The sequence below is a fragment of the Syngnathoides biaculeatus genome, chromosome 18 (assembly GCF_019802595.1).
Source record: "Syngnathoides biaculeatus isolate LvHL_M chromosome 18, ASM1980259v1, whole genome shotgun sequence".
Taxonomy (NCBI): Eukaryota; Metazoa; Chordata; class Actinopteri; order Syngnathiformes; family Syngnathidae; genus Syngnathoides; species Syngnathoides biaculeatus.
This window is the reverse complement of record NC_084657.1, coordinates 1,996,341-2,010,736: the sequence shown is the minus strand read 5'-3', so window position 1 is coordinate 2,010,736 and position 14,396 is coordinate 1,996,341. Positions and strand designations below refer to the sequence as shown.

General features: G+C 40.9%; 1 protein-coding gene across 4 annotated transcripts in view; it reads left to right on the top strand.

Moving 5' to 3' along the window:
• The first annotated feature begins 2,648 nt into the window (after window positions 1-2,648).
• usp25 (ubiquitin specific peptidase 25) overlaps window positions 2,649-14,396 on the top strand; it is a 49,050-nt gene continuing 37,302 nt past the window's right edge. For all 4 annotated transcript variants that reach the window (XM_061803492.1, XM_061803493.1, XM_061803495.1 and 1 more), the window contains exons 1-4: window positions 2,649-2,908; window positions 8,404-8,481; window positions 9,801-9,945; window positions 13,275-13,398. In XM_061803492.1, the coding sequence (XP_061659476.1) occupies window positions 2,867-2,908; window positions 8,404-8,481; window positions 9,801-9,945; window positions 13,275-13,398 (389 nt within the window). In that variant the 5' untranslated portion in view covers window positions 2,649-2,866. The remainder of the gene's footprint in view (window positions 2,909-8,403; window positions 8,482-9,800; window positions 9,946-13,274; window positions 13,399-14,396) is intronic.

Here is a 14,396-nt window from a genome sequence, read left to right as displayed (position 1 = left end):
TCTCTCCCCAGCTAAATGCAGAGGGGGTGCGTCAGGAAGGGCATCCGGCGTAAAACTATGCCAAACGAATATGCGTACATCTAAGATGACGCGCTGTGGCGACCCCTGACGGGACATGCCGAAAGGAAAAGAGGAAGAATCAAGAAACGGGCCTTGGAATTTGTTGTCCGCTTTACCCCTTTCCCTTCTTCAGCTATCGTCACCTATTTTCCGCTGTGTAATAACAAATGGCACATTCTCCATTCTCCACATCTTTATCCACAGCAATCAGTGTGCCTGTCATCAAGCACCACTGCGATTACTGCCTGCATTCAAACCCGTCAAGTCCAGTAGGCCTTTGCCCGAGTATTGACACTTGTCTTTGACTCACTGGCTGACGCACGTACTTCCAGATTTCTGTGGTATGCAAGTAATTATCTGACGACCCCTATCTGTATTCATCCGATTTTATTCTCTTTCGTGTCCAGTGATCATCAAAGTGTGGTACTAGTATCCAAGTGGGCCCCCCTCTAGTGGTATGTGAAAGATTCATTGCCCAAGTCCAGTTCAGTTATATTTACCATTTGAAGTACATCACGGAACCATAAGCTAGCGGGCATTCCGAGGGCTTCTCCCCCCGAGCATTGAACTTCTTAAACAGCTGACTTCATTTTCAATGGACCTTTCCGACCTGTCAATCACTCGTACAGTAATAGCCAATCAGATAGCCGCATTGTCTTAACCCGTGGCTTGACACGCCCCCCTTGTCCCACAAGCAATGCTGGTTGTCAGTAGCGTACGCTTGGAAAAGTTAATGTTACGAAGAAAATGGTCCTCAAGATGCGCTTGGGGAACGTGCAATTCTGATGAAAGATATCCCGCTGGGTTACAAGGGGCCCGGTTGAGTCATTTTCCAAAGCCTAAAACACAGTTGAGGAAGTGTTTACGATGGATTAAGGCTTGTGGAAGAGCACACGTAAGACTAAACGCGAACAATATCAACAAACACAAGGCTGCATGTTCGAAGGTAAGAGTGGGAGAATTTCTCTGTCTCTGAGTTTGATTTCATTATTATCAGTGCTTTATACATTGCAGGAGAACAACTTTGACTTTGTTAGTCTATCACTGACCTGCTGAATGAAGTGTCTCATGTATTATGCCGACGAGTCGGGTTAGTGATACGTAAATGCGCAATGTCATGCAAGAGAAATGTGTATTTGCCGATTTGTATCACATCAGACTTTTAAAACAGAGCACTGGGTTCGATTACGAGCCAAGTCAAACTTTTTCATCTGGTGACTACGGTACTGACTGAGTTAATCACTATTGTTTAAATGCAGTTGTGTAAACCTAACTCACTTTTAAAGACCACAATGATATTACTCATGATCTTTACAAGTAAAAAGTACTCACTGCGCTTTACATGTGCAGTACGATTCCACTATTTTATCCAGTTGGATTTCAATATGAAGTTTGTGAGGCGTCAAACTTTTTTTGCATCGATCACCAACATTTCCCTGTAACTCTGACATTTCATCCCGCTCCGTCTAAAATCTTAATTCTCTGTACATATCCTTGCGTGAAATAGTTGAGACCTGTCCGTAGAACTCTCTTGGACAAGTCTGACGCATTTGGGAAAAAACATACCGCAATATTATCTGGAATACGCGATAGAGAATTCACTTCAAACCTGTTCTGTTCAGTCGGAAAGGTCCATTGCAACATGCCTCCATTTTTTTTTCATTTTTTTTTTTGGTCTTGAGTTTGTCGTCACATTCTTCCGCGGCAATTATTATTATGTCATACGTACATACATCAACTGAGGAAAATCTGCAACACTTGCACACTTGACATCATCCCAGAATATTGTACGTCTAGCCACTTTAAACTGCATACATTTTTTGAAGTCTTGACGCACTATAACTGCTCTAAATGCTCGAGGACTCTGCATTTCTCAAGCAAACAAATAAACAAACAAACAAACACAGAAACAGAAAAACTTGCATTATTTCCAGATTACTGGAGCCTTTACTGCGGTGGGCTGGAAGTGCAAAACAAAAGAACTAATTGTGAAACTTTGCGTTTTGTGAACTGTTCAAGTGTTCTTTTATTTTGTGTTTGTGAAATGTTAAAGTGTTTTGTTGTTCCGTTTCGTCTTTTGTTTTATTTTTTTTTTTTTTGGGGGGGGGTGAAATATTAAAGTGTTTCACAATATGTCATATTGTTTAGCATTTCCAGGCCACTGTACTTTCCTGCTTCATGACTATTACCACAAAGTGTTTATGTCTCAGATAAATTGTGCCTGTTGTCTGGCGCACGAGGGTGGCTCCACTTTCAGAGACAAATTCCTTGTATGTTTCAGACACACTTGGCGAATAAAGATGATTCTGATTGTACTTGCAGAGCTATAGCTCTAAGTACCTATAAGTATTTTATTAGGTGGTACTTGGTGTAAATAATTTGACATCCACTGCATAATACGGCGATTTTGCGGTCTATTTATGCGCGAGAGCAAGGTAAAAAGTAAACAGGACAAATGATGTATCTATTACAAAACAAAATTACAAGCTGTATACATAACCTACATTGAAAAGAAAAATGTTTGTTGCACCAAAAAACAAAACTAATAATGCTCAAATGTATCATTTCAATCAGCGATATACGTCAGGGTGACGTTCCTTCGTACCGACAGACGTGAGTAATCGATACCCGATCATGGGTGGCGGCAATGTTTTCATGCCTGCTCCTGACAATCTGACCAACTCACTCTGCCATGGCGCCCGTAATGTCGCAGACGAAGGATTCGCACCGTGATTGAAATCACACGATCAAAACTAACTCGTGCGTATTGCGTTTTGTTTGGTCAACATTTCTCCCTGAATCGGCCATGACTGTAGAGCAGAATGTCCTCCAGCAGCATTCTCAAAAGGTAAGCTTAAAGCTAGCTGCTGCTCGCTAACTTTACCGTAAGTGCAATGCATTGCACTTTTTGGGTTCATTGTGTTACTACGCCGTGCATTTGTGGGTGGCTTGCATCACTATGAAGTATAATTATATCTGAGGAATACGTTTCACTATTTAATGGAATGCAATTTGTTTACGTGGGGCCTAGCGTTATTGTAGCCTAACACACTAAGCAATGTTTTGCTAGTTGTTAGCACTTGAGACTCGTGTTTTGCTATGTGTCACAGTCATTTGTGAACATTTCGTAACTATTATAAGCGTTCATCTTGCTGACCTTGAGTAATGTTACCCAACCGTGGCGCCAGTACAAATAAACATCGCCAAATGTCTGTCACGAAACTCTCGTGTCATTAACTGACGAAATTTACAACACGGATCACTTTGTGTTAGTGTATTTTGCTCTACCGAGTGGTTACAAAAGCCCGCGGGGTGTTTTGTTTGAAAACGATGTTTTCCGTTTTTTGGGCGTGCTAATGCTGTCCAGGTTAGTCACGTTCAAAGTATTTGATGGCTTTGTTTACATTGTATGGCTAACAGCGATAGCCGAGTTGTGATACATGGCGGAGATTTTGCAGCTTGTTTGTCACTTGTCACTTGACTTGAAGAGCAAGCACAGGCGTTTGCCGACACTGTTAAAAAAATACAAAACAGTAAGTAAACAACGACAGTTGTCTGTACCTTCAAATTCGTTTCGGTTAATATTCATCCAACCATCCCATTTTTCTGTAATTTTTCTCCTTTCTAGGGTAGTGGGGGATAGGAAGCATACAGTTCGTAATTCCTAGTGTGCTAATGTAAAGATCCCGTGCCATTAAAACAACATAAAAAATAAACATCGTTTAATACATAACAGGTCAAAATGAGTCTGTGAGGTGATTTAATCTCTCAATTTCATGTGGTTTGGCGATTCAATTCAAAAGAAAATAGTCTGAAGGTAGGGATATACATGCAACATTTTAATGTTTCATTGATTTACACAACACCAACATTCTGAGATCTTTTCAAAATTATTCCAGTGGTGTATGATTACCCTGTGACAAATGTTAAAGTTGTGACTCTTCAAAACTGAAAAAACTTCATCCTATTTTTAAAAGGCTGCTATCATTGGAAAGATTCCAAAACCTGTGTATGTGTGTGTGTGTGTGTATATATATATATATATAATATAATATAAAACGGCACGGTGGGTCAGCTGGAAAGCATTGGGCTCACAGTTCTGAGGTCCCGGGTTCAATTCCGGACCTGCCTGTGTGGACTTTGCATGTTCTCCCTATGCCTGCGTGAGCTTTCTCTGGGCATTCCGGTTTCCTCCCACATCCCAGAAACATGCAACATTAATTGAACGCTCTGAACTGCCCCAAGGTGTGACTGAGTAGGGCTGTTTGTCTCAATGTGCCCTTTGATTGGCTGGCTACCAGTTCAGGGTGTACCCTGCCTTCTGCCCGATTACACCTGGGAGAGGCTCCAGCGCTCCCCGCGACCAATGTGACGATAAGTGGTTAAGAAAAGGGATGGATATATATATATATACATAATTTAATTTTTTTCTAAATATTTCAGTCAGTGTGTGAAACAAATGTTTCACAAAATCAGAACTTCAAAATGACAATGAATATGGAGTTGAAATTTTCAGCACAAATAATTGTAAAGGCCTCCTTTTTGTCAAACAATCTAAAAAATGTGATATTGGGGTAGAAAAAAATATCAAGAGGAGACTGACATTTGTTCACTCAAGAGTTGCTTGAACAAACACTTAAATTGTTCCGTGGAAAAGTATTTGACTCCCTCCTCTGTCACACACTAAGGTTTCAAATCATCAATCCAATTCTAATATCAGTTAGGGACAACGTCACACCACAGTTTCTCAATTGGATTTAAATAACTACTTTGACGTGGCCACTCCAAAACCTTATTTTTTATTTATTTGTGTGAGCCATTCAGAGGTGGACTTGCTGGTGGTGTGTTTCGTATCGTTGTCCTGTAGCATGAGTCAAGAGTGCTTGAGTTTGAGGGCACAAACTGATGGCAGGATGTTCTCCTTTAGAGAATACAATCCATGGGATAGTTCCCAGAGGAAAACCCCTGCTGTTAGCAAAGAATACAAAGGCTCGTCTCACATTTGCCACACAACATATTGATGATCCTCAAGTCTTTTGAAGAAACATTCTGTGGACTGACGAGGAAAAATGTGAACTTACTGGAAGTTGTGCGGCCTGTTGCATCTGGCGTAAAAATGGCACAACATTTCATAAAAAGAACATTATGGCAACACTGAAGCATGGTGGAGGCAATGTGTTGATCTGGGGCTGTTTTGCTACCTCCAGACCAGGACAACTTGTTGTGATTGATGGAACATTGAAATCTGCTATATATCAGAAAATCCTGAGGGATCAGTTCGTGCCCTCAAACTCAAGCACTCCTGGATCATGCAAAAACTAAAGTTTTAGAGTGGCCAAGTCAAAGTCTGGAAAAAAATCCAATTCAGATGCTGTGGTGACCTTAAAGGGGAAATCCAGTGCTTTGCAGTTCACCCAATAGGTCATGTAACATGTACCCTATTTTGACAATTTGTTGGTTAGGTTAGGGCTAACAGCCTCCCCGGATGCTGAACCTCAGCTAAAGGGTTCCGCTACCGCCGAAGCCCCGCTAAAGGCCGCTGCCGAAGCTCGGCTAACGGCCTCCCTGGACATCGAATCTCGCCTCGTGGCCCACCTTTGGTGGCAGCGGAGGCCTTTAGCCGAGCTTCGGTGGCGGCGAAGGACTTTAGCCTAGCTTCGGCGTCTGGGGCTAACGGCCTACCCGCCTGGAAGCTCGGCTCGCGGCCCGCCGCTGGAGCTCGCTTGTCAGACTCCGCGTCATTCCCGTCTAAAGAACCACCCGCGGCTGCCGGCCCGGAGCTCCTGGGGGCCTTTGTGTTGTTTTATGTCGCACGTAGGCCTCCGAGTAGTCGGACTCAACGTGATTCCGCCCGAAGAACCATCCGAATATTCAACATTAATTACAGCCACAGGTTCAAACCTGTATGGAAGTATTCCTCTGTCTTCCCGATCAACCGCTATTTCTTCATCAGATGAGAATAAATACGTGAAATCGGCGCTGGGCATAAATGGTGTCCCATGAAATCGAGCCTATGTTGCGGCACGGTACACGTCACATCCGCGCACGTAGGTCATGTGACTCGCGAAAATGGCAGTGCCCCTGAAAATTCGTAATTGTCGATTAAAAAATCTTCTCAAAACACTATTAAATCGGAGAGGATTTAACATCACAATGTCAAAATACATATTACATGACATATTGGATACACTCTTCGTGCAAAGCACTGCATTTCCGCAGTTCAAAAAACCCAAATATGGCGAAGTTGAAACAATTCCGCCAAGAAGAGTGGGACAAAATTCTTCCAGAGCGACGTGAAAGAGTCATCACCAATTATCACAAATGCTTGATTTCAATTATTGCTGTCAAGGGTGGCACAACTCATGATTAGGTTCAGGGGGCAATTACCTTTTCAGAGAGGGTCTGAAAGGTTTGGATTTTTCTTGTGGCTTAAGGAAATGAATTGCCATTTGAAAAATGCTTTTTGTATGTACTTGGGTTGTCTCTGAGTGTTATTAAAATTGGTTTGATAATTTCAAACCTTTGTATGTGGTAGATGTACAAAAAAAAAAAGGAAATCATCATTTTCACGGCACTGTTGTTAATGTATTTACTATGGAGAAACACATCTCTGAAAGTATCTTACTATCATACCGGGACTTTAAGACATCCTTCCATCTTTCGTGTGTTCAGTAAACACTGCAGGCAGTTATTTGTGCTGGGGTGTTCTTCATGTCCCATCTTCTGAGGCATTTTTCGTTGCCTTTTATTTTGTAACTGCATCTCGATTAAAAATCCACAATACTGATGAGAACACTCACATACAGGACTTACGAATCCAGGCTTGGTGAATGCAAGAAGAAGCTTTCTTGGCAATCTTGAGTGGTGCCTGCTGCACCTGTGAAACCCCCGGGCCGCTCTCGTCCTCCCTCAGGACTTGTGGGCCTTGTATACAAAGTGCACTCACTCATTATTTTCACTGCAATTACTCAAGCCTGGCTTTGCAGATGGCGTGTACGGTAAGGCCCTGCAGTCCAAAGAGTTTGACAATAGAAGGCAATAAGAAGCATGATGAATATATAAAAAAAAAAAAAAAAATCTGCACACGTCTGTTCAAAAGCCAGGTCTTTTCTCTCTTTCTTTTTCTCTTTCTCTTGTGTTGCAGACATGAAATTCCAAGTTAATGATTATTTGCTAGAAACAAAGTTTCAAACATTTTCTTTGTAGTATAGTTTAATATGTTCAATTTCATATAGATTGAACATGATTTTCAAATCATTGTATTTTTTTGTACTTGTTTAGCACAACGTGTCAACTTCATTGGAACTGTGTGTGTCTATATGCACACGCACAAACACACACGCACATATATACATTTATTTATTTTCTGAGCTGCTTATCCTCGCAAAGGTCGCTGGAGTGCTGGCGCCTGTCCCAGCTGTCAATGGGCAGGAGGCGGGGTGCACCCTGAACTGGTTGCCAGCCAATTGCAGGGCACATGGAGCCAGACAACAATCACAATCACACCTAGGGGCAATTTAGAATGCGGTGTTGTTGTAAACAAAGAATACATAAGCTACTGTGAAGTATGGGGGTGGAAACATCATGCTTTGGGGTTGTTTTTCTGCAAATCTACCAGGAAGACTGATCCGTGTAAAGGAAAGAATGAATGGGGCTGTGCATTGTGAGATTTTTGGGAGAAAACCTATCAAGTAGGACATTGAAGATAAAACGTGGCTGGGTCTTTTAGCGTGACAATGATCCCAAACATACCGCCTGGGCAACGAAAGAGTAGCTTTGAAGGAAGCATTTCAAGGCCAGTCTCCAGATCTCAACCACATAGAAAATCTTTAGAGGGAGTTTAAAGTCTGTGTTGCCCAATGAAAACATTTGACCTCTGTTATTGCCAACAAAGGACAGATAAATTATTGGGATCAACTTTTTTTTTTTTTTTTTTTAATCGACCAAGTTCTTATTTTCCACCATAATAAATTATTTCAAAATCAGATTGATTTTCTTGATTTGTTTTTTTAATCTCAATTTGTCTCATAGGTGAGGTATACCTATGATTAAAAAGAAAAAAAGAAAGGCCTCTCACCTTTTTAAGGGAGAGAACTTGCACAATCGGATGAATGTATAGGTTTTTTTTTTTTTTTTGCCTCACTGTATGTCGTCTTGATGCTCTCCCAAGTCAATGAAACAAGTCATTTCTTAAAAAGCCAAAGTTATTAATTGTGAAATTGTTCATCTGTTGCTTGTTTTGTAACAGTTCTGTTTTTGATTTTATTAGTGAACCCTTAGCAAGTTAAATGTTCTTATGTTTCAGTTTCATTTTAGTAATTGATGCACTTTTCCCCTCAACAGCACCAGCAGACTCTACTAAACCAGTTACGAGAGGTCACAGGCACCACAGATGTTCAGCTCCTTCAACAGGCCTTGCAGGTTTATATGATATGTACCGTGTTTTCGCAAACGTGTTACATTTTCTCCAAAATGGACGGGGTGCCTTATGATTCGACACACCTGTGTGCACCAAGGTCCAAAAAAAATACAAATGTTTTGAGTGACAGTTTCAATTAACGTCAACCAAATACGCTGGATGCATACCTGCAGACTAGTGTATGTGTTGACATCCACGGTACCACATGGTGGGGCTCACGAGGCAGTACGGAACATTTGCAGTTTTACATCCGTGAGCAGAAGAAGCTTACATTCAACCACTCAATGACAGTGGAGACAAGTCATTGGTGACCATTGTTCACACTCACGGTGTCATATCAAACTAAAATTATCACACCATCATAAACAGAATAGCATAACTAGCTAATAATAAAACAATGACTGGAGAAATAAGTGACCCAAAACATTCTGATTAAATGCTATTCACATCTTTAGTCCTGCCCCCAGCATGCTTTGCAGTACATCCAGTATGTAGTTTAAAGTTATTTTAATTTAAGACCTCATTGATCTGCTGGCTGTTTGGCGTTCTGTTATTTGCAGTAAGTAATATGGTCAAAATGGACACAAACACTGGACAACACCCCTCCATATAGCTTGGGCAGTGAGAAAGTTAGACTTAGCATCTCATTAACACTATTTGTTAAAGGGAATAAATGACAGTCAGTTAACACCCATTAGATGTGTTGTAATGTTGATTTGACGTAAGCGTATGTCAGTGGCCAATCCTTGAATACCTCTCGAGGTCATCAATGTTTTAACTTTTGTCTAAAATGCTAGAGAACAATTTTGAAGTGACAGTATGCAGTAAACAAGTATATACAAAAAATGAACAGGTCATGTAAATAGACACATTGTTCCATCTTCTGATCAGATCGGTTATAATTTTTTTTTTTTTAAACTTGGTCGGCGGTCAACCCCAAAAATCCTGATCGTGTAAAGCCTTTTTATCATGCACAACTTAATTTATGAACTTGTTTGTTCAATTTCTTTGTATGTATGGATTACCCGGTTCTTCACAACATCTGTGACCTTTGTAAATAAATTTAGTGAGGACAAATTGTGACACGTTAAATACTTATTTCAGCCGTGTTAGACTTTTCAAATTATATCAGTGACCCAAAAGTGGGGCGAGGATCAGTGTTATGAAGTCGTCGAGCTTTTAAATTAAACCAGGAATTTGAACCTGATAATGTAAGGTTTTTCCTTAGGTCTTCTCCAGGAGACGTGAATAAAACAGAAGTGAATCTGTTCAGAATGTTGACTTTGTGCAGTTAGTCATGAAATTGCATGGCAAATTGCAGGTGAGCAATGGAGACCTGGCTGAAGCTGTGGCCTTTCTGACAGAGAAGAATGCCAAAGTTCCTCAGCAAGATGAGACTACCTACTACCAGACTTCTCAGGTGTCCAGTGACAGATATATCAGCGTGGGCAGCCAAGCAGACTCAAGTAAGCATCTCCAAGTTCACTAAAACTGTAAACAAACAAACAAACCAAAGGGAACGGTCAAGCCACTAATGGTTTTTGTATTTTGATGTCCGGGGAATGGGTTACGTTATTGGGATTTAAAATCAGTTGAAGCCAGAAGTTTACATATACTGAGCAAAAACACACATTTCATATTTGTTTTCCCTCATTCTCTGAAGTCAAATCAGACTAAGTCTCTCTTGTTACAGGTACTTCAGGATCACCAAAATTATTTAATTTTGGTAAATGCCAAAATAATGAAATAACTTCTTAGAGAATTTGATCTTAATTTCTTCAAGGTCAAATGTTGACACATTTCTTTAGTATCAAGTACTCTTTCCTTTGCACTGCATAACTTGAGTCAAACTATTTGGGTAACCTTCCACAAACTTTCTGACAGTACTGGAATCCTGGCCCATTCCTCCTGAAAGAACTGGTGTAGCAGAGTCAGGTTTGTTGGTTGCCGTGCCCTGACATGCCTTTTCAGATCTTCCCCCAAATTTTTGATAGGATTTAGATCAGGGCTTTGTGATTGCCACTCCAAGACATTGACTTTGTTATCCTCAAACCACTTTTTAACCATTTTGCCAATATGCTTAGGGTCATTGTCCATTTGGAAGAACCATTTGCGCCCAAATTTTAGCTTTCTGGCTGATGCGTTCAGATTAATATGTCCATGTAATCTTCTTATATGACGACATCTATTTTATGAAGAGCTCCAGTTCCCACTGCAGCAAAATGGCCCCACAATATGATGGTGCCACCTCCATCCTTCACAGTTGGTATGGTGTTCTCAGGGCTTCAAGTTTCTGCCTTTTTCCTCCAGATGTAACATTGGTCATTATGCCTAAACAGATACACTTTAGTTTCATCAGACCACAGGACAAGTCTCCAGAAGTTAAGCTCTTTGTCTTGGTGTCTTTTTGCAAACTGTAATCTGTCTTTTTTAGGTTTCTTTATAAGTAATGACTTCATTCTCTGTGAGTGGCCTTTCAGTCAGGACTCCTATCACTGTGGATAATGACACTTTCTTACCAGCTGTATCCACAGTTTCTTTACAAGATGTGGAGCTTTGCTTCTGGGGTTTATCCACACATTTCGGAGCAAAACACGTTCACCTCTGGGACACAGAGCCTGTCTCCTTCCTGAGTAGTGTGATGGCTAGACATTCCCATTAGACTTGTGTATAATTGTTTGAACAGATTAACATGGCACTTTCAATTCGCTGAAAAATTGCACCCAAGGATGAGCCAGACTTGTGGACCTCCGCGATTTTTTTCTCGGCTTTCTTGGGCGATTTCTTTTGACTTTTATCATGATTTCAAACAAGGAAGCAGAGAGTTTGACGTGTGGCCTTAAATACGTCCCCAGGGTTGCCATCGATGAACTCACATGTTGTCAGTTAACCTATCAGGTGCTTCCAAAGCCATTACTTCATCATCTGGGCTTCCCCATGCTCTTTAAAGACAGTACTTTTTCCGTATGTAAATTTTTTTACCTCGAAGAAATAAATACAAAATTATCCCAGAAATTCTCTCTGTCATTATTGTGGCATTTAACAAATTTAAATAATTGTGGTGATCTTGACTAACCTGAAACAGGAGAGGTGTACTGTATTTTCCGGACCATACATTGCCCCGGAGTACAAATCGCACCAGCTGTAAAATCCATGAAAAATGAGGGAAAAAAAAACTTGTATCAGTCGCATTTTTGGGGGAAATTTATTTGATAAAATCCAACACCAAGAACACATATGTCATTTAAAATTTAAATGACAAACAATTTAAAATAAAAAAAGAATAGCGGCAACAACAGGCTGAACCGTATGCTTACATTACACGACACAAGTGAAAACGTGCCTGGTATGTTAACATAACATATTAAGAGTTATTCCGATAACTATGGCAGAAAAAAGTTTACGAAAACCACCCGTGTCACTCTAAATACCCGGTAACTAAAATCCAATGAAATCTTCATCCTCGACGTCACTTCTGAACAAGTCCGTCAACTCCAGAGGTAAATGACGCGCCGCTTCCTCTTCTATGTCACTTACGTCCGACTCGTCAGTTGCAGTTACAACTAGCCTATTCCAGCCTTTCTGAATCTTTACAGGATGGTTTTGTTTGTCACGGAAGCCCATACTTTGTCGAGCCATCCAATGACTTCCCGTAAGGTTGCATTGCGGATTCACCCGGAAGCTGTTCGGTACATCCGTCATCCACAGCTCCCCCAGCAGGGGTTGGGAACCTCTGGATCGCAAGCCATACCTGGCTCTTTTGGTGGTTGCATAATGGCTCACGGAGCCCTCATAACGACATACTGTACGCGTGATTTCTGTCGCGCGGGCAACGCAAATGATGCAGAGACAGTTTGTCCTAGTGAGGTTGCCGTAGTCCACGGGCTTCGGATCAAACGTCGATCTTGTCGGAACAACTACGTAATTATGGAAAGGCTTTTGACAAAGGTCGCTCAAAGAAAAAAAATATGAGGAGTACTGATGTTTTCAACAAGAATGGTCAGCCTCTCTGGAGAGGGAGGGTTCTGCTGTGTGTCTACATTAACAGATGGGGAGTATGCCAAAGCATTTGTCTTCAACGTTGCCAATAAACATTTTGCCAACTTCGCATAAAAACAAGATGATCAAACCAATAAAAGATATTCCTTTGTCGGTAAGAACCGTTCACCATCGCACCATCATGTTGGCAAATCAAATCAAATTGAATTACATTCACGATAAACAGACGGAAGTCACAATGCCTGCATGAAGCTTAATGTAAAGACGTATGAAGCACCGCAAGTCACATTCATGGTAAGAAGTACTTTTGTCATCATTGGTTAGCAACATCATAACAATTTTATTTAAAGTAATCTGCAGATTATGATTTTCTCTTCAATTACATTTTTGTTGAGTCCTTCTCAGTTGTTATTAGTCAAAAGGTAATGTTGAAATACTGAATTTTCAGAAGTAGTAGGTACAGATACACGGGCCAAGAACGCCCTCTTACGGTTGTCAGTGGGAAAAATAACTGATAAGCGACTCGAAAGATGGATGGATGGATGGATGGATATAATAATGTAGTATTAATTTCACATATAAGTTGCTGTAGAGAATAAGTCGCACCCCTGGCCAAACTATGAAACGGTAGTCTGATTTCACGTCAGTCAGACAAAAAAATTAAATGTCTTTTTGCACAGTATGTAAACTTCTGGCTCCAACTGTATATCATGATAGTTTTTTCACATCGCACATGACTGCATATAAACTCTTCATGCATTAAATATATCCACATTTTTCTTTTGTTTTGGTTTAGATGTCATTGACTTGACTGGAGATGATAAAGATGACCTTCAGAGAGCAATTGCCCTCAGCCTGGCGGAGTCCAACCGAGCATTCAGGGAGACCGGGATCACTGATGAGGAGCAGGCCATCAGCAGGTAGGAGCCACAACAGCATTCGTTTACCATAGGCATATTAACCAATATTTGAACGTTGAGTTATGAGAACCATTAATATGATTAAAAAAAAAAAAAAAAAAAAAACTAGCAGACCATAGAGGGCAAATTCATATGACCAGTTATAAGGGTCTGTTGTATTATGTTAAAGTGCCACTGACATGCCTATATACACTATAAAATAGTTATGAAAATTACATATATCATTCTTCACTTCAATGTCTATACGAAAAAATAAATGTGAGCGCAGAGCGTGTCATTCATGCGTAAAGTTGCGGAAGTCTCACTCCACATCCAAATGGTAGTTATATTGCCTGCTACGTTATTTACAGCTGTCAAACTGGGACAGTTGCCATTGAGAAGACGCTGTGCCACCTGCTATGAGAGACGAACAACAGAGATTTTCGGATTTTTCCAATGGCCCTTCTGACACGGAAGGTCTTTTCGAAGAAGAGAACATCTCACAATCGAGTGACGTTACCAGGGCAATATTACCCTATCGTTTATAGCCATATTCAGATGATATGCAGATTACTTCTAACTAACAACAGACTACCCGACAGTATGTATGACAGTATGTAGCGTACTTAGCCGCGAGCGACGACAATGCTAGTCGCGATGAACCACTCGTCGCTCGCTGAAAGAAGGATTATGTCGTCCCCCCAAACTATTCATTTTTTTTTCTTCTTTTTTTTAAATACCTCGATACACACCTACCTGTCATTTGGAACCCACGAAGCTCTCGTCCTTTGTGCCTGTGCAATCGTTTTTTCTTGACGAAGTGGGTCTTTTGGAAAAGTGTGTAGAGTGAATCCATCCTCCCGAGTGTTCGAGCAATATCCAGCAATACAACGAGACAGCATTTTGGGTAACACTCAGGAAAAAACAGCTACTTTTGCACCAGTAAAACGGGTACAAACACATGAAACCGGCAGCGCGGGCTTCTTGAAAAAACGTCACTTCATGCTTCTTCTCCCAAA